The sequence below is a fragment of the Lipomyces arxii genome (assembly GCF_038497795.1).
Source record: "Lipomyces arxii strain Phaff 12-163 unplaced genomic scaffold V1512scaffold_12, whole genome shotgun sequence".
Taxonomy (NCBI): Eukaryota; Fungi; Ascomycota; class Lipomycetes; order Lipomycetales; family Lipomycetaceae; genus Lipomyces; species Lipomyces arxii.
The window spans coordinates 161,606-180,807 of record NW_027117711.1 but is presented as its reverse complement, the minus strand read 5'-3'; the positions used below and the strand labels follow the sequence as shown (position 1 = coordinate 180,807).

The window sequence follows — 19,202 nt, the reverse complement described above, 5'->3', positions numbered from 1 at the left end:
TTTCCAACATGATTATAAGGCGTATATATATTTCATATCCGGGAATTGACTTTCACCGAATGGCAGATCGAAAATCAACAGAGCAGCAAGATGTAGTGATTATAGAGTTTACCAGAATTTTTTAATCGAATTTATTAATATTTACTGCTTCCGTATACCAAATTTATTCTGGCTATAGCTTAATTTCTTCAACAAACGTTAGAGCATTTTAAACTTATCTTTAAATCCGTGTCTTTTTCATAAAAAATTACGGTCTAAATTAATTTTGACTTGATTAATTGACAATTTAAGTTCCAAAAAGTGTTGTCGTACAAACTTATGGATACGTCGCTTTCGTCATACCAAAGACAAGGGTCTCTCTCTATTCTTACGACACAACACTCCTCTTACTGACGTTCTCACACCGCCAAAATAATGATTCCCATTTGACTATGGAAACATTCGAAGTTTATAGCCCAAGTTCAAAGTGTAGCCATAATAAGTCTTACTGGTCAGATTAGGCAACACATTGCCCTAACCCAAACCTTATTGCTAATTCTTGCATCAGTTGAATCAGCCAAACTCCCAGCTGCAAAATTTTTTGGGAGGTCGCACAAGCCGCCAAAGCTCGTACAGGCTGAAATTTCAGCCTTTTCTTTTCCTCTTTTTTCTGGTAAAGTCTTCCTCTAAATCCCATCAATAACTTCCCGGTCCAAGTTCAATTTAAGTTAATTTTTGTCTGCGTCATCAGAAATGGTTGCTCTTGATAAGTCACAGTTGTACGAAGACCCTCAGTCGGCTTTGAAGGTGCTTCAACGTGAGTATTCTGACCGGGATGGTCTTGATGTTAAGACCCTCATGAACTCAAAGGTCAATGGTGGATTGACTTACAATGATTTCTTGCTTTTGCCAGGGAAGATTGGTATGCTTCTTTATCATCTTTATACTTTGCCTGAGGTGTTAACTATTTTCTCGAGATTTTCCCGCGAGCGAAGTCGGACTTGAAGCCAAAGTCACGAAGAAGATTACTCTCAAAACCCCATTTATGTCATCACCTATGGACACAGTCACCGAGAGTGATATGGCAATCTATATGGCGGTAAGTTGAGTTGTTTGACTCATCGATATATTCCAACTGACGCGTTTCTATTAGCTCCTTGGTGGTGTTGGAATCATCCATCACAATTGTACTCCTGAGGAGCAGGCTGCGATGGTCCGCAAGGTTAAGAAGTATGAAAACGGTTTCATTTCGGACCCTGTCGTTTTGTCCCCCGGCACTAAAATCCTTGAAGTCAAGCTTTTGAAGGAGAGACTTGGCTTTGCTGGCTTCCCTGTCACTGGTAAGCATAACTGTTTACATTCAATCTGATTGCTTCTTGTCTTGAGTGGATTTCTGTGATGATTTCTCAATTTATATTAACTTTCGTTCTACCGTATTGACTGTCATGGTCGTGGGGAGAAACTTCTTTCTGATCTGCTTGTTTTTACTACTCTACTCAGACGCATCACATTCTTATTGATTGTATAAAATTGCTAACTGATTACCACAGAAAACGGACAGGTTCCTGGAAAGCTTGTTGGAATGGTCACTTCGCGTGATATCCAGTTTCTGGATACAGAAGATATGTTGGTGTCAGATGTCATGACGACTGAGCTCATCACCGCTCCTGAGGGTATTGATCTTGTCAACGCCAACGAAATTCTTCGTCGATCTAAGAAGGGCAAGCTTCCCATCATTGACAAGGATGGAAACTTGACTGCGCTCTTGTCTCGCACTGACTTGAAGAAGAACTTGCACTATCCTTTGGCTAGCAAGGTCCCCCGTTCCAAGCAGCTTCTGTGCGGTGCTGCCATTGGAACTCGTATTGACGACAGACAGAGACTGTCAAAGCTTGCCAGTGCTGGACTTGACATTGTCGTGCTGGACTCCAGCCAAGGTAACTCTGTCTACCAAATTGAGATGATCCAGTGGATCAAGTCCGAGTACCCTGACATCGAGGTCATTGCTGGAAACGTCGTGACCCGTGAGCAGGCCGCCAGCTTGATCGCTGCCGGTGCTGACGGGCTCCGTATCGGTATGGGCTCCGGTTCAATCTGTATCACTCAGGAAGTCATGGCTGTGGGTCGTCCTCAAGGAACAGCCGTCCGCGCCGTGTCCGAGTTTGCTGCTCGGTTCGGCGTGCCTACCATTGCCGACGGTGGCATTTCAAACGTCGGACACATCACAAAAGCTCTTGCTCTTGGTGCGTCCGCGGTCATGATGGGCGGTCTGCTCGCCGGAACCACTGAGTCCCCCGGACAGTATTTCTACAGAGACGGCCAGCGCTTGAAGGCTTACAGAGGTATGGGTTCGTTGGACGCCATGGAGAAGCAGTCCACTACCGACAACGCTGCGACTGCCCGCTACTTTTCAGAGGGGGACAAGGTCTTGGTCGCTCAGGGTGTCAGCGGCTCTGTAGTTGACAGAGGTTCAATCACCAAGTTTGTCCCGTACCTTACCGCAGGTCTCCAACACGGACTGCAGGACATTGGGATGCACAGCTTGTACGAGTTGCACGAGCAGGTAGAGACCGGCGCTGTCAGATTTGAACTCAGAACGGCGTCTGCTCAAGTCGAGGGTGGTGTTCACGGATTGCATTCTTATGAAAAGCGGTTGTTCAACTAAACTTTTTGCTTTTAGTTGACGAATAATTTTTATAATTGTAAAAAAAGCGCATGGATTGGTTCTGGTTTTCTTTATCGTTTTAGCTTCTGTATTCTTCTTTGCTTTGATCTAGTTTCTCAAGGTTAAATTTAAATCTTACAATGTATATTTACAACGCAACTTGGATGAGAGAAAAAAATACCCGTGTTCTCTTAAGATGAAACACCGTAGCGGAGACCGAACAGCACGTACTCTTTTCAAGTTTTTATTATTTTTTATTATGAAAGATACACAATGACACTTTTTATCCAGTTATAATACACAAGGCGCCAATGCATCGTCATAAACTATTCGTCCTGAGCACCCAAGAAAATCTCTCCGGCAATTCGGTCAAGATCTCGCTGTCCAGCCTCAGAAATTTTCCGGCCGTTCTTTCCCTCCTCCAAAACACCGATAGTTGACAGCGCCTGGACAGCCTTGCGGTTAACGGATCCCGAAGCGTCACGGTGGTGAGATGGTCTTGAGCCACGGTTGATGGTGCCACCGTACATCTTGTTAAGTTTGCCAACGCCAACCGACTTGCGGAGGTAGATGTGACGAGCAATAGAAGCAGCCCGCATGTAGAACCACTTCTCTGAATCTTGAGGAGGAAGCCTACAGATTTAATTAGATCTCAAACATACCAGCAAATTCTTAAACTGAACACATACTCATTACCAGAACTGGTCTTGACCAACTCAACATATCCAGGAACCTCCAACTTTCCTGACTCGAAGTTAATATTGCTTTGTGTGAATTGACGCAAAGTTTAGGACATACCCTGGCGTTGCAAGAACTGAGCGTAGGCAACAATGAACTCCTGAGCAGGAACGTCTCTGTATATATGATTAGAAAACCATTGACAGCAAATATCGACTATTAATGGTCGTACCTAACTGAAACACCAGGCATGATTATGAATTATATGGTTGAAGCGGTGTCTGTTGAAAGAGAAAGACTGCAATCGCGACACTGTTGAGTTCGTTGATTTCGAGTAGCCAAATTCACTGTGAGCGGTGGTGATGTGGGTAGTTTGCAAGCAGGAACAACCAGTATAGGGTTTGACTAGAAAGCAGTCACGACATATTGTTGCACGGCCACGAATTGTACACAGCCACTTCTAATGGCTGGGCTCTTCATTTGCTGGAACTTTCTTCGTTAGCGCGATAGGACACAATGACGACAGCCCGTTCCTGTCATTATTAAACCCTTCATCGTCCGTTCATACTTCCTTTTTTCAACACAACATCAAAAAATGGTTGCTGCTAATCCAGTTCCTTCTTATACCCAAGCTCCTCCAGCTTATCATGCTGCAGATGCTGCTGTGACAGATTCTCCTGGCTCGCCACTGTTAGAACCTCATGGTGCCGGTCCGTCCCGTGGAGATTTCGAAGGTGCTGCCGACGGCGATTTGCCAGATGACTTCAAGTACTCGACCAATGTCAGTGAATGCACGATTTCAATCCGGAATGCATTTGTGCGCAAAGTCTATACTATTTTGACTGCACAGTTGCTCATGACTGGTGGTCTATCGACATTGTTTATGTTTGTTCCTGGTGTCAGGCTTTTTGTTCAAGCCACGCCTTCTTTAATGTGGATTAGTCTGTTTGGATCTATCGCGTTGTTGCTTTTAACGTATTGGAAACGAAAAAGCTACCCAACGAATTTGATGTTTTTGACTGGTTTTACTCTGCTTGAGGGATACTCGGTTGCCACGATTACCACATTCTACAACTCCAAGATCGTTGTTGAGGCTCTCTTGCTCACACTCTTTATTTTTGTTGGTCTTACTCTTTACGCTATGCAGACTAAGTACGACTTTATTGGCTGGATGCCATACGTTGGCATTGGATTGTGGATGTTAATTGGGTTTGGATTCATGGCCATGTTTTTCCCATATAGTCGTACCGGTGAGCTTTTGTTTGGTGTTCTCGGTGCTTTGATTTTCTCTGTCTACGTTGTCATCGACACTCAGATGATTATGAAGCATTTCCACCCCGAGGAGGAGATTGCTGCCAGCATCACTCTGTACCTTGACTTCATCAACCTGTTCCTCTACATCCTCAGAATCTTGAACGCTACTCAGAACGACCGTTAAAGCGTGATGTCAAGCAAGAGGAAATATTAGCATTTTAGTTTAAAGGAAGGGTATGGTTGATATTGTTCTGTGTTTTTTTAGGAAATTGGGAAGGAGTTTATAATCAAGTTCAGTAGTTTTTATGTAAATTGCACAGTGCCTTCAAACTTGTAATTAATACAGCGTAGCACTTTGCATAGATGTATTGTTTAAATCGACAATCACAATTAACGGTGGAAAGCTGCAAGAAAATTGAAAAAAATTAGTGAGAGCGGTGAGGTTCGAACTCACGCCTCTTTCGAGACCAGCAAACACAAATCAATTTCTTGAAACCTGAAGCGGGCGCCTTAGACCACTCGGCCACACTCCCAATTTAAAATTGTTGAGACCGATAAGCGTGTATAATCTGAAGACGGAAAAAATAAAAAAAATTACGGTTAAGTGTCGTTTGAAACATAAAAAATTCATTGAGTTCAAGCTATGAGTTCTAATGATTATTGCTACAACAAGGGAAATACCTAAGTCTATGAATAATAAAGACACAAAAATAAATGGAAGACCATTAAATATAGTACTCGTAATTGTGGAAGAATACGTAAAATGTAACAAGATGCACAAAAAGATCTTAAAAGATGTCGAAATATCTGGAAATAAGGTTCAGGGGAAACGTTAGATAATTAGTCAAAGTCTATTTCCTTAACAAAACCTTTAAAAATATGATAAGCTTTTATGAAGCAAGAAGCAATAAATTGCTTAGCAATAGCTTTTAATAAATTGCAATCATAAGCTGTTTTTAAATTAATAAAAAGCGTTTACGTTTGAAATACGGCATGGTTTCGTCATTTTATCGTTACTCAGATATTATAGAAATGAGATTACAAATTGAGCACGTGTAGAGAATTGAGATCTTCAAGGTTGAACCGGATTAATTGAGATCTTCCTCAAAGACACATAAAACTGTGGGGAAGGGTTCAATCAGGGTTTTTCTATTATTAACCGCCAGGAATCGGAGAATTACATTTTTTTATCGGACTTTTTTTTTCGAATCGTCTGCCTGCGCAGGATGATGTCAGTATTGCCCACCAGTACTTTCTACTCTTGTCTATTCGTCTTAAATAGTAGGATTTTTGAGTCTTAGGAGTTACCTATAATTTACTTGTTATGCTACTAATTCTAAATATTGTACCTAGCGCCGTGAATAGTTCAATTACTGAGCTGTGGGGGACGGAAATGTGTGGGGAATAAACTAAACCTGGGCGTTTGGATCCCCGGAGAGGCGTTACTAACCTCCACGCGATTGTGCTCGTGTAACGCTCTGACTCCACCGATCCGGAAAACACGAGCGTTCTTTATGCATGAAATTGCCGATTGAATTTACTCTGGAGAGAGATAAATACCTTGACATAGACGCGTCTCTTTCTACATTCTTGTTTAAGCCTCAAGGTCTGTACTATGATGTCTGCTATTGAAAATGAGTCTATAAAGAATAAGAGATCAAGAGCATCTTTTTATTTAGGTGAAGATAAACTGAAGCATCGTCCTGAACTTCACATTCGTACAGACCGACTTGATCGATTAGGCAACACAAAAGAAGAAAATGACGAAATTGATTCAGACAATAGTTCTGTCCTAGGAGGGCCGCAGCCAAAGTTCACGAGTTCTCGTGTGAATAGCATGTCATCTCCCAGTAAGAGCTATGAAACAAAGTCATTTCATATCGAGAACGTCACTCTTGCTAGTGAGACCGATATTGAGCCTTCATTCTGGTGGAAGTTGGAAATACGCAAATATCTCTCTCGTCGTAAACGACGCGAGCAATTGAATCAAATAATTGAACAAGAATTTCAAAACTGCTAAATGATTTCAGCTAAAAAGTCAAAAAGAAATATGATTCTATACTGGAGTATGGTGTTTGGGATTTTGATGCTACTTGATTATCTTACATAAATCTTTCGTAAACCTTTAGTAGTTACATCTGGCTAAAATACAAAGCCTAATCAAACCGAACAATACTTAAAACAAAACAATAAATTCCACTTTTCACCTTGCTTTTTTGGGACGAGATCTTAACGTCCTCCTCTAAATCCTCCACGGGAGCCACCTCCACGACCTCCAAATGACGACCCACCTCTGCCGCCACCACGACCTCCGAAAGAAGATCCACCTCGGCTACCACCCCGGCCGCCAAACGAAGATCCACCGCGGCCGCCTCCACGACCACCAAATGAACCTCCGCGGCTACCGCCACGACCACCACCAAATGAACCACCTCTACCACCACCACGGCCGCCACCAAATGAACCTCCACGGCCACGAGCTCCACCTGCACCGCCTCTTCGTGGAGGCCTTGGTCCCGCCGGAGCCTTGGGCTTAGGAAGGAATCGGTCAAGAGGTAACAATTTGTCCGGACCAATGTAGAACTTGTCACCAGCTTTGAATGAAGTGGCCACTATACCATCTTGAGGCTTAATTGTGAAATAAACTTCGTTAATGGGTCCTAAAATCTCATCCACTTTACCAATCGCAGTCTGTTGCTATCAGTTCAACTCAGTGGATGCTCACAGTAACATTTATTCATACCTTGTTTTCTAAATATATAGGGGCATTAAAATAAGGAATTTTGGTATTTATTGACTGACACACGATGTCACCTTCAGCAGCATGTAAAAATGTTCCCATTTCTGATTTAGTTAGTATTTAATCACCATCATTAGAACCCATTTCCAGATCATACCTAGCACACTCTCTGGCGGTCCATTGAAAGCTGGAGGCCCAGTACGCCCTCCTATTCAATAATTAGCATCTTAAACGCAATATCTTGTCCATATATTTAACAAACCTCTGAATCCACCACGACCACCTCCACCACCGCCTCCGCGTCCTCGAAAACTCATTTTGAAAAATATAAATAAAATTAGACTGTGACACTACAAACGGTCTTGCTATAATTTGACTCTAACACTTGCTTCAAATGTTGCTCAAATCTAATCACTCCTAACTTCAAAGGCCTCGCTCAAATATTTTTTTCAACAAAATCGACATTGAACATAAAACTTTGATTCAACCCTAACCCAACTGCTCTTAATGTTCAAAATATTCAACACTTTCAAACATAAACAAGCAGCAAATTGATCTGATCCGGCCTGAAAAAGCAGAAAATGGCGTCGGGTTTAAGTTTACCGACTGTCGCTGAAATTCGCCAGTCAAAATTCTACGAACTCGCAACTGCGAATTGGTTGCAAAGTCATACGCAGCCTAGCGATTCAGCTACCCAGGTCATTTCTAATTTGTTTTCATTGTTACAACAAGACGAATTTAGTGTGCGTAGCATTGCTGTGCTTGACTACTTACAATGGCTTGAAATGTAAGGCATTCTGGGCGTTATGGAGACGTTGCGCTGACAATACAGGTTCTTATGGCCTAACTGGACTACTGACTCTTCCGAGGATCATACCGTGCTGATTGCAATTGCTACTGTGTTTAAAAAGCGAGATAATATATTAGATTGGGAAATTTTTACAACAAATGAAACCAAATGTTCAACTTTTTTTGAGAAACTGCTGTCATTGTCACTCGCAAGCAAAGACTTTCACATTCGCTCATCACTGATCTCATTCATTGCATGTGGGTTCCAATCTTTGGATTCAGCTATTGTTCGTCGACAAGTAGCACCACTGGTCTCGATTTTAATCTGGAGTTCGCTTCATTCAAATAGTGTCAGAACTACACTAATTGAAGCTGCGTCTGTGCAACGACCATGGCGCCTTGCAAACAAACGGTTTGATTCAGCAAACGAGTCCAAAAAGTCAAGGCTGCAACTAGAGAGAACGTGGTTATACTCTGTTTTGCTGGAACTAATACAGTTGCTCTATGTAAAGTCAAACGATACAAACGCTGCTGCAATTGCTTATATTGAACACGTGTTGGAACTTCTCATTGGTATAATATCCCAGCTACCTACTCGAAGATTTTCAAATGCCTTGTTGAAAGATATGAATGTTATTGTTGCCGTTAAGATGTCGCCTGTTTACAAGAACGAACAGAATAATCTGGTCCGCGAGCTATTGGAAATTGTTGACCACTACCTGAACTTTCCAATAGACGACATAACAGGCGTGGTAACTTCGCCCGAAGACCTGGCCGTCATCAAGTCAAAGCAAGTGTTGCATTTACAGAAAATTGCATTAGATCATTTTAGAGACAAACTGCTTATACTTGCACTATCAAACTACGGTGCCGTTAGCAAGCGTGATGATTTATTAGAGAATCTCGATTCACTATCCGATGAAGAACTTAAACAGTTATGTGATTACATTGGGCTGGCAACCGAGTATCAGGCCGAAGGCATTCCAAGTGACCGGCAGTTCATGATTGAGTTACTGGCCTATCGATTTGTTAAGAGACCTAGCACACAGTCGATGACTGGCACTTTTACATCACTCCCAACAGACGTATGTTTTTGCGTTATGATACTTAACTTCAGCTAATGAGATAGCAAACACTGATGTGCCCGCTGCTCCAACAAGCTTCTGCATTCGACTCAAGCAGACCACTGGCAATTCCTCAATTTGGTTTACAGTATCTCAGTGTCGGTGACTTCACACTGCGTGCATTTGAACTATACAGACAAGAATCCTTTTTCGAAATCAAGAATGATCTGGAAGCAATTGTATCCCGGTTAAAACCCCAACCAACCGTCTTAGAGCTCAAGTTGGCAGGAACAAGTCGGATGGCGCAAAAAATCACAAAGCCTGCGATACTTGAGACCGCGCCTGCGCTGGTGGGAGAGACGCGTCCGGCGTTTGTTCGTGCAGAGATTTATCTCGAACTTGACAAAGTCGCACCGGAGATTCAGAAGGAGTGGGAAGCTTTACGTCCTGGTGAAGTTGTGTTTTTGATCGCGATACAAGCACCAAATTCTAGATCTTCGATAGCATTTGAACGAATGGGGATCAAACATGTTCGTGCAGCTGAAGTCGTGACCATGCTAGACCACAACAACAGCCCGATTCATTCGTCTGGCACGGTGCCAAAGGCCCGCGGCAGGCCGTTGTATGGAAAGCTTGCTCGACGACGGAGACTGCACGTCAATATCGATCCTGTTGCCTTTGCACAAGACTCAGACAAGGTTTACGACAGCGTGAACGTGATAGTCCGCCGAAGGCCGCGCGAAAACAATTTTAAACCTGTTCTCGACACATTAAAAGAGCTCACGCTGTCAGAAGTCACGTTGCCTGACTGGCTGGTGGACGTGTTTTTGGGATACGGTGACCCAGAGTCTGTATCGTATGAAAATCTATCTGTCCGGCCTGAAACAATCGACATGAACGACACGTTTGTGAGTTGGGGTCACATAGAGTCTAGTTTTGAGAAGGTGGTTACAGTTGGAGACAACGTCATGGTTCCGCCGTTTGTTATTCACGAAACGCCTGACAAGACTTTTGAAGTTTCGACCTACTCGCAGCCAAGCTTGGGTCCACATGTGACCGACGCGCGGCCGCGAAACACGATTCAGTTCACACCGAAACAGGTGCAAGCAATTTATTCAGGCACGAACCCAGGCCTGACCGTAATCGTTGGTCCTCCTGGCACTGGAAAGACGGACGTTTTGGCTCAGATTATCAGCAACATTAACCACGCGCAGTCAGATCAACGAACGCTGGTAGTGGCCAACAGCACACATGCTTTGACGAAGTTGTTTGAGAAACTTGGTTCGCTTGACGTGGCCGAGAGACATTTGCTACGTCTGGGCCATGGAGAAGACGACAATGACACGTACACTGGCTTTGGTCGAGTAGAGAGTCTGATGAACCGTCGCGCAGAACTTTTGCGGTACGTGGCTAAGTTGGGAAACTCTGTTGGTGCGGTCGGAACACACGGCGAGTCATGCGAATCAGCGGGTTACTTTTATAGCGTCTTCGTGCAGCCCACTTGGGACAAGTATTTAAACGCACGGAAGTCCGTACAGGAAGTTGCAGTGCTGGCGTCGCTGTTTCCATTCCATTCTTACTTTGCAGACGCTCCGCAGCCGTTATTTAACCCTGACACTCACACGATTGAAGAGGCGACTGAGATTGCGGACAGCTGTTTCCGGCATCTGCAAAACGTCTTCACAGAGTTGGCCGAGATGCGTCCGTTCGAGCTTCTTAGATCGAGCAAGGCACAGATCGAGTACATGCTGACCAGTCAGGCGCGGGTGGTTGCCATGACAGCAACTTATGCTGCCATGAAGGTACGTTACACATACGTGGTTCATGGTGAAGACTAATTATTTTTTTTTAGCGAAACGAGATTGTATCGCTTGGATTCCGGTACCAGAATGTGATTGTGGCCGAAGCCGCGCAACTGAGCGAGATTGAAAGTTTCGTGCCGCTGACATTGCAAGTCACAAGCGAGAGTGCGGGCCCAATCGAGCGAGTGATTCTAGCTGGCGACCACTTACAAAACGGGCCAATAGTAGCAAACGTGGCGTTTCGAAAGTATGGAAACATGGATCAGAGCTTGTTTGCTCGGCTTCTACGGTCACAAGTTCCATCAATCATGTTGGACGCACAAGCGCGCACCCGACCAGAGATTGCAGACCTGTACAGATGGCGATACTCGTCTGCGGGTATTGACATTCGTGACCTGGCGCTGTGCTCTGAGAGCGACGAATACAAATTTGCAAACGCCGGGTTCAAGCACGTCATGCAGTTCATTTCGGTTGACGACTACAACGGCCAAGGCGAGTCTGAGCCGGCGCCGCACTTTCTACAAAATCTGGGAGAGGCGGAGTACGCGGTTGCGATATTCATGTACATGCGTCTGCTCGGGTACGCTGCAGACAAAATCACGCTGCTGACGACGTATTCCGGTCAGAAGGCACTTTTGCTGAACGTCTTGGCTGAGCGATGCAGCAAGATTCCGATTTTTGGGATGCCAACTGTCGCAACCGTGGACCAATACCAAGGGCGGTCGAACGACTACGTGATTCTGTCGCTTGTTCGAACAGACCGAATTGGATATCTTCGTGACCAGCGACGGCTGACGACGGCTTTTTCGCGGTCACGACTGGGTTTATACGTTCTTGGCCGCCGCGAGCTTTTAGAATCGAGCCCCGAAACAGCGGCGTTTTTGAACAGGTTTAAGCCAACAGTAGCAGACAGACTTGAGCTTTCGATCGGTGAAATGTTCCCGTCGTCGCGGCTGGCAGACGAAGTTGACGACGCCAAGGTCGCAGTCATGCAAGGAGTCGAACATCTCGGCTCGTTCGTATTTGAAATGACCAACCAGAAACTCGAGCGGATGCGGGCTGATGGAGCGTTGCCGGCGTTGATTCCGGTGGCTGCTGTGTCTGACGATCAGCAGGACTCGGATGAAGATTCGGACGATGAAGAAATGGAGGACGAGTATTCTGATGACGACGAGAACGTCGACGAGTCTATGGATGACGAGTGAAAGTGTATGATACGTACTTTGTAAAACAAAAGTTTTGACTACATGTATTAACAAAAAAAAGCTACGAGATTAGAATAATACTCTATCTATACAATACAAAAGTGGCCATACCATATCCAAACAAAACAATAAATCAGAATGTAACGCGCAAGAATTTACTTGCGGCAAACATAACATGGGCGTCATTGAGATTTCATAGCACGTAAACACGTTAAAACATCTAAAAAGCAAAACAACTTCAGAATGTATGTCATTCGTCGTCAAGCATAAAAACAATAAAAAAAACTGTACAATTAATTCATGGCGCCCGTAACGACTGGTTGCCGTACAAAGCCGACGACGCGTTCATGCTCGCAGACGACGCAGACGGATACAACGAACTCAGTCTAGACGTTGAGCGGATATCTGCAAAAGACTTCGTACCCCGCAGCCGGTTGTCAGCGCCAGCCGCATTGTTGCTGTTGTTGTAGTTGTAATTGTCCCGGCCGCCGTATTGACGGGGCATACGAGAGATGACGACCTGGCGTGTGTCAACGTCGCCGCGGGAGGCATGGAGAAGCCCCATGGTCTGGGCCAGCAGATGTACGTTCCGACGCTGCAGCGGATGCAATGGCCTTGACGGTCCGCCAAACACGAGATCCTCGCGCGAGAGATCGTCTCGGAAAAGTAAAATCTCAGAGTAGAAACTCAGAGTGTCAGGGTCATTGAGATCAAGTTCCATACGAGCCTCAGATGAAGTCGGTGACGTCTCGGCCTGAGATGCAGACGAAGAAGCCGCGACCGAAAGCGATGACAATGAAGCTTTAGGCAACACAGCATGGCTCGACCGGTGCTGCTCTTCCAACTGTCCGCGCTTTCCCCGCTTCTCACGCTCTATTCGTTCGCGGTCGGCAGCAGGAAGCATTTTCTTGTACTCAACGCGTAATTTCCTTCCGGCAATTTCGTGCCCGTTCAACGCGTTGATAACCGCGGCTGTATCTTCTGAGGTTGCAAAGTTTGCGAACGCAAGTCCGCGAAATACGCCATTGTCAAAATGATAATTGAATGCGTAAGGTAGCGTCAGCCCGAGCGACAAAATCAACTCCATAAGCTGCTCTTTCTTGACTGCAAATGGAATATTTTTTATTACGATCGCGGTCGGAATTAGCTCGTCATCCTGCTCAGTAGACGGATGTGACTGTTGCTGTTGTTGCTGAGTTTGAGCTGCGGCAGACAAGTACGTCGATAGTCTAGGCTGCAGTCTGTTTTGAGGTGAAGATGAGTGAACAGTGGCCGAATCGGATACAGCAGAGTCAGATTTCGGCGGCGAATACGACGATGACGGTGACGTAGAGTACGGTTGCGACAGAAACGGCATTCTTGGTGGCATATATTCTTGCTCCGATAACCACTGGTTATTGTCAGACTCATTCAACGCGGAATTCAAGTTTGCACGAACCGATGGCTGTTGTGGCTGTTGTGGCTGTACTTGATTCATTTTCCAGCCATAATCTGACTGTGAGTTTAAATACTGTGGAGCACGCGATAAAAGAGAGTCGTATGCCTGTCTCGGTTCATAAGAATCAAACTGCTGCGATGACTGGTGATGTAGTTGAGGGCCGGTCGAGATGTGAAGACCGGACATGCCAGTTCCAAGTGTATCGAATTCATTTTGCATTTGTTCAAAATCAAAGTATCGTGATTGAGCGCGTCTTAACGAACGCGCTTGTTGTTGTTGCTGCTGCTGTTGTTGTTGATAACCGAAACGAGGTAAGAACATCGATCTGCGTGTCTGAAGTTGAGGTTGGTCAGTCGTAATTAATTGGCTAGATTCATTTGACGTGACTCTAGAAGCGAGCGATGACGGCTGCGAATCAGGCCGTGCAACGACCGGAATTGGGTCTCGAGTTGCGGTTGAGGTCGAGGTCATGTCATACGGAAAGAAGCAAAAACAGCAAACGAGAACATGCGATTTTGATCGGAGAAGACCGAAAAACAAAACGCAATTACAAAAACGAGTGACTTTTCAATTTGCCCTGGTCAATTGCGTTTTCTGATGGTGGTTTCGTGGTGTTTTTGTGTATGTGTGTGTGTGACGTTTGAAATCTGCAAAAAAAGGCAGACGAGCAAAATGAAGGAAGGGGCATTCATCCATCCCTTAAGCACGTGATTTAAAGAGTGACTCTAAATGGCCTCGAGACCGAAATTGGGACTGGACTCTCAAATCTAATCAGATGTGCGTTTAACTGTTTCTAACTAACTACAAGGTGGACTACGCCAAAAACACGCGATTATTAAAGGCGGAGTTTGTTATAAACAAAAATGCGCAAGTGCGTAGCCAACCAGATCAAGGTGCAGGCTAGTAGTTGGCGTGTGCTGTCTCGGCAACTGCACGTGAATGCGACTTCAACAGTGCCGGATTCAAGTATATCGCCAACTACTCAAAAGTCATTCACAGCAGACGACGCGCTTTTGAGAGACGTATTCGACTCAAAACAGACATGGCAAATGTTTTCCCGAACGAAGCGAACATCTACACCTGGTCTACTATCAAATCCCGAACTGCAGCGCGCAGAAAATCTTGTAAAATTTGCACAGGAATCATTAACTTCAGCAAAGAAAATTACAAACCGAATACTGTCGTTGGAACCGTCTGAGCTGCATACTGTCGTGAGGTTGTTTGACCGGCTGTCAGATATTCTGTGTCGTGTAATTGATCTGGCAGAGTTTGTACGAACCGAGCATCCGGATCCGCAATATGTGAATGCTTCTGAACATGCGTTTGAAATTATGACAAGCTATATGATCCAGCTAAACTCGAACGATGGTTTGTATCACAAACTGCGCAATGCAATGGATACTCCGTCTGTGGCGTCGACATTTTCCAGAGAAGAAATCGTTGTGGCAAAATTGCTGCTGTATGATTTTGAACGATCGGGCGCTGCATTGGATGACTCTGTACGGGACAAGGTCATTTCGGTTCAGCATGACATATCACAGCTCTCACGAGAGTTCGTGACTGGAATTGTCCCAGAAAACGAGACCGTTTCGGTGAAGACTAGCGATCTTATGGGCCTTGATCCAATGGCAGTATCTGCGTTAAGGCAACAGACACTAGATACTCAATCATCGCGGTTTGGAAGATCTGCAGGGAAAATTGATACAGTGCAGGTCCCTACGACGGGGTCGTTGGCACGAATGGCTTTACTGAGCGTGCATTCGCCCAAAGTGCGCGAAATGCTTTACATTGAAAGTCGCAAGTCCAAGCAAACACAGGTCCGGACGTTGGAAAAGCTATTGATGTCGCGAATGAAGCTCGCAAATCTGATGGGAGCATCCTCATATGCGGAGTACCAGTTGAGCGACAAGATGGCACACACGCCGACCGCGGTGAACGAGTTTTTGACCAATCTGGCCGACACGGTCAGACCTGCAGCCGAAGCTGAAATTGATCTGATGCGAGGCTCGCGGGGATCATCGCTTACGGTGCCATTTCAAGCATGGGATCGAGATTACTACATGACAAAGTACTTGGAGTCTGCTCGACCGCGAGTGCGAGCAAACGATTTTTTGCATGCATATTTTTCATTAGGAGTTGTCATGCAAGGTCTCTCGAGACTATTCACACGACTTTACGGCATTCGGTTCGTGCCTTGTGAGACTGCAGCGAATGAGACATGGCACGAAGACGTGCGTAAAATTGAAATCATGTCGGATACAGGTGGCGAGTTTGGGTCTGAGCAGCGAGTTGGTATTGTGTACTGTGACTTGTTTTCGCGGTCAGGTAAGCCAAAAGCTGCTGCGCATTACACTGTCCGGTGCTCACGGCGAATATTTCCTGAAGAAATTCACGACGAAATGGACCCTGCGATTGTTAATGTGCCGAACGTGATCTCGAACACCGGCGATTTGTACCAAGTGCCGACAATCGCGCTTGTATGTGATTTTGCTATGCGAAGCGATAACAGAATGACGTTGCTGTCGTTCGCTGAGGTCGAAACGCTTTTCCACGAAATGGGTCATGCCATGCACTCGATGCTGGGGCGGACTGAGCTGCACAATATTTCTGGTACCAGGTGCGCCGCAGACTTTGTTGAATTACCGTCTGTTCTGATGGAACATTTTGCGTCTGACCCAAACGTGCTATCTCTGTATGCTCGCCACTATGAGACAGATGAGCCATTACCGCCACAACTGTTACAATCGTATCTTGCCGAACGAGCTGCATTTAAGGCAAATGATACGTACACGCAGATTGAAATGTCAATGCTAGACCATAAACTGCATTCACTTACACCAGAAGACATGAGAAAAAATGTTGATTCTGCAAGTGTTTACTACGATTTGCAAGAAAAGTATTCTCTATTTCCTCCTGTCCAAGACGCAAGCTGGGTTGGCAAGTTTGGACATTTGGTTGGGTATGGTGCTGTTTATTACGGGTACTTACTTGACCGCGCCATTGCTTCTCAAGTGTGGACCAAGGTGTTCAAGTCCGGTGAGAACTCTTTATCTCGTGAGTCAGGCGAGACATTCAAAAATAAAGTTCTTGTCTGGGGCGGTGGGCGAGATCCATGGGACTGTCTTGCCGAAGTACTTGATCGGACTGAGTTACGAGGCGGCGGACCACAAGCGATGGAGTTTGTCGCACGAGGAAGTGATCGTATTTAACAATATGAGACAGAGTCCACTTCATAAATTAATTAAGTAATTATTGATAATGCAAGTCGACTTTGCCTAAGAAAAGCCAAATATAGTTAAAAACTTTGAAGTGGGAAATTCAGGGGTAATATGCAGCTATACTCCTCGTTAGTGGCTCGCTCCGAAATTGCTGCGTATTCGACTTCACAGAGGTCTTCGCCTACATCACAGTCTCTCCAACCCACATACATATACACCCATATAGCAGACTCCTCTCCAACTCCTGGTCAAAGATGATGTTTTTGAGAGTGAAGCCATGGCTAAAATTTATACAGAGCTATGTTTCTGAAGTTCTGGACAATACCGTGAGGCTCAGATATTCAAAGAAGTTAGTACGAACGGCTGCGCTGTTGGCCGGGCTTTCAACGATCATCCTTCTGTGGAAAGTACGCAACTCTACATCATCAGATATACATCAATTCGGCTCACTAGATGTCACATTGAAGGAATTAAGTCAATGCCAGTTTCCTGGTCGACATCCGTTTGACAATCCACGCAATTTGGAGCCAGCAAATGTGCTGATTTCTCAAAACGGTCCTGAGGGCACAATCGCAAGAATAGAATTCGGTTTGCGCAAAGATAAAAATGCTCGCGGTGGGAGACATAATCCGAATATTTTGCCATATCCCAGCAAACTGGTGGACAAAGGCATGCCGCAGTATCTTGCTTTTGCCCGTCAGACAACTAGTCATTCAAAGATTTTGCATCACGAACTTGTGTATTGCGAACTAAAATTCGTGTACACGTCGGTAATTGGTCGGCGTGTAATGCGTTGTGTGGCAAAGCCAAAGGAAGCGAAATTACCTCTAGAGTGGACAAGCCCAGCGTCGACCTGCCAACCGTTACGCTATCTTAGGATACGTCAAGGTATACTTGATCCTCGGATATTTTACTCGCCATGGGGTGAGCCGCTTATGGTTTTTGGCTCAAATGGATGGAACACGTGCCTCAGTATGTTCATTGTTGATCTACGTGTTCTCATACCTGAATTGGCACCCCGGGTCACTGACGGCGAAATTCGGTTCAACCAAGTCGCGGAGTTGCCTCGCGCCGATATAAATGATGTTGAGAAAAATTGGTTCATCATTTGGGACGAGCACAATCATGAGTACATTCACTACAACTTTATCAACCGCTCTCTGGCTCCGCTCTCTGGTCCGCACGCTGGCGAAAATGTGCTTGAGTTGTATCCATACAGTCTCGAGCCAAGGACCCCGCAGTGCCTTCTTGATCTTTTCCAAGAGTTTCCCAATAAACGTGACCACAGCAGGCTACACCAAGCTACCAACGCGCTTCGAGTCACAATGTGTCCGTACCCGTGTGAACCAACTATTCACAACACCGTCATTGTGTCGATTGTGCACGTCAAGTACCACCGTGGAGCTATGGTTTTTTACCGTCGTCACGCAGTCGTCATGAACGCGACCACGCCGTTCAGAATCATTGCCAGAACAACAAATTTGATGTTCAATGGCATAGATGAAAAATCAATGGTCTACACGGTTTCTATTGGCTGGGATCCAAATTTCATTCGTCGCCCTAAAGGCAAGGGAAATGCAGATTCCGACCCGTCCTTGGCTGAGATGGATGCGGCGACTGAATTATCACCAACCCAAGCTGCAGACGAGGAATTTACAAAACGGCGGCGAAGCGACGGACAGCAGGTCGATCGTCCATCCGCTATCGTCCTGGCCGGAAACGAGCATCCGCCAATTCACAGCAAAAATGTACTCTCTGATGATGATCACTACTACCACGGATGGATTGATGACATGATTATGATCAATATCGGCATCGAAGATCTTGACAGCGCAGTCTTGCACGTCCCTATGCGTGAAGTTTTAGAATGCCTTGTCTACTGCTAATCTGTTTCGTTAATTTACTGCACATATCATTATTCTTGACTATTTTTTGGATTTTTAATTGTTAAAGTATTTTGTCACGTTTTTGGCAAAGAAAAAATTTGGTGTACTTTGTTTTGCGTCGTTGGCAGTTAAATAATAAATTTGCATAAGTATTGTCAAACCACTGTTTCCTTATATATTAGCATCCATTATCAGTCATTCCATAACACGTTTGGGGAATTACAAATGACAACTACTAGAAGCTAGTCTATAGTACGGTGTAGCATCTTCTATTACCTATTAATTGAAATTTAATACCCAAATCAGATCATTCGCAGCCCAGTGATACCGACGCCTAAGGCATATAACGGCTTTGAATATATATTTCAATACCAAAACAATGGCACGCTTATGCTATCTTGCGCAATCGAGCGAAATGTATCGGATTAGGGCAAAGTAACAACTACGCTGTTCGCTGTCTTCAAGGCAAGCGAAACCCTGATTG

General features: G+C 45.1%; 8 protein-coding genes and 1 non-coding gene across 9 annotated transcripts; 5 read left to right on the top strand and 4 right to left on the bottom strand.

The window, feature by feature from the left end:
* Window positions 1-732: 732 nt before the first annotated feature.
* V1512DRAFT_209786 (IMP dehydrogenase/GMP reductase) lies at window positions 733-2,644 on the top strand (the record flags this gene model as incomplete). The annotated part of the gene is made up of 4 exons (XM_066913480.1): window positions 733-901; window positions 957-1,078; window positions 1,133-1,319; window positions 1,530-2,644. 4 exons carry the CDS (start codon window positions 733-735, stop codon window positions 2,642-2,644), a joined length of 1,593 nt encoding a protein of 530 aa, XP_066770624.1.
* Window positions 2,645-2,759: 115 nt separating this feature from the next.
* On the bottom strand, window positions 2,760-3,677 carry V1512DRAFT_264976 (40S ribosomal protein eS19). The gene is made up of 4 exons (XM_066916805.1): window positions 3,555-3,677; window positions 3,443-3,498; window positions 3,334-3,388; window positions 2,760-3,277 (listed from the first exon to the last, which is right to left on the bottom strand). The coding sequence occupies exons 1-4, from the start codon at window positions 3,572-3,574 to the stop codon at window positions 2,971-2,973; spliced, it is 438 nt and encodes a 145-aa protein (XP_066770623.1). The 5' UTR covers window positions 3,575-3,677; the 3' UTR covers window positions 2,760-2,970.
* Window positions 3,678-3,826: 149 nt separating this feature from the next.
* Window positions 3,827-4,913, top strand: V1512DRAFT_264975 (inhibitor of apoptosis-promoting Bax1-domain-containing protein). Its single transcript, XM_066916804.1, has one exon. The coding sequence runs from the start codon at window positions 3,918-3,920 to the stop codon at window positions 4,758-4,760; it is 843 nt and encodes a 280-aa protein (XP_066770622.1). The 5' UTR covers window positions 3,827-3,917; the 3' UTR covers window positions 4,761-4,913.
* Window positions 4,914-5,005: 92 nt separating this feature from the next.
* On the bottom strand, window positions 5,006-5,109 carry V1512DRAFT_t47. The gene has a single exon. It is a non-coding gene; the product is annotated as a tRNA-Leu (tRNA).
* A 1,541-nt stretch (window positions 5,110-6,650) lies between these two features.
* V1512DRAFT_264973 (Gar1-domain-containing protein) lies at window positions 6,651-7,745 on the bottom strand. Its single transcript, XM_066916803.1, has 4 exons — window positions 7,579-7,745; window positions 7,474-7,524; window positions 7,320-7,420; window positions 6,651-7,267 (listed from the first exon to the last, which is right to left on the bottom strand). Exons 1-4 carry the CDS (start codon window positions 7,631-7,633, stop codon window positions 6,806-6,808), a joined length of 669 nt encoding a protein of 222 aa, XP_066770621.1. The 5' UTR covers window positions 7,634-7,745; the 3' UTR covers window positions 6,651-6,805.
* Window positions 7,746-7,853: 108 nt separating this feature from the next.
* V1512DRAFT_264972 (P-loop containing nucleoside triphosphate hydrolase protein) lies at window positions 7,854-12,309 on the top strand. Its single transcript, XM_066916802.1, has 4 exons — window positions 7,854-8,103; window positions 8,149-9,190; window positions 9,235-10,971; window positions 11,022-12,309. The coding sequence occupies exons 1-4, from the start codon at window positions 7,898-7,900 to the stop codon at window positions 12,174-12,176; spliced, it is 4,140 nt and encodes a 1,379-aa protein (XP_066770620.1). The 5' UTR covers window positions 7,854-7,897; the 3' UTR covers window positions 12,177-12,309.
* On the bottom strand, window positions 12,206-13,909 carry V1512DRAFT_264968 (uncharacterized protein). The gene is made up of 2 exons (XM_066916801.1): window positions 13,615-13,909; window positions 12,206-13,566 (listed from the first exon to the last, which is right to left on the bottom strand). The coding sequence occupies exons 1-2, from the start codon at window positions 13,831-13,833 to the stop codon at window positions 12,475-12,477; spliced, it is 1,311 nt and encodes a 436-aa protein (XP_066770619.1). The 5' UTR covers window positions 13,834-13,909; the 3' UTR covers window positions 12,206-12,474.
* A 401-nt stretch (window positions 13,910-14,310) lies between these two features.
* V1512DRAFT_264966 (uncharacterized protein) lies at window positions 14,311-16,898 on the top strand. The gene has a single exon (XM_066916800.1). The coding sequence runs from the start codon at window positions 14,478-14,480 to the stop codon at window positions 16,821-16,823; it is 2,346 nt and encodes a 781-aa protein (XP_066770618.1). The 5' UTR covers window positions 14,311-14,477; the 3' UTR covers window positions 16,824-16,898.
* Window positions 16,899-16,925: 27 nt separating this feature from the next.
* Window positions 16,926-18,868, top strand: V1512DRAFT_264965 (uncharacterized protein). Its single transcript, XM_066916799.1, has one exon. The coding sequence runs from the start codon at window positions 17,087-17,089 to the stop codon at window positions 18,716-18,718; it is 1,632 nt and encodes a 543-aa protein (XP_066770617.1). The 5' UTR covers window positions 16,926-17,086; the 3' UTR covers window positions 18,719-18,868.
* Window positions 18,869-19,202: the final 334 nt, after the last annotated feature.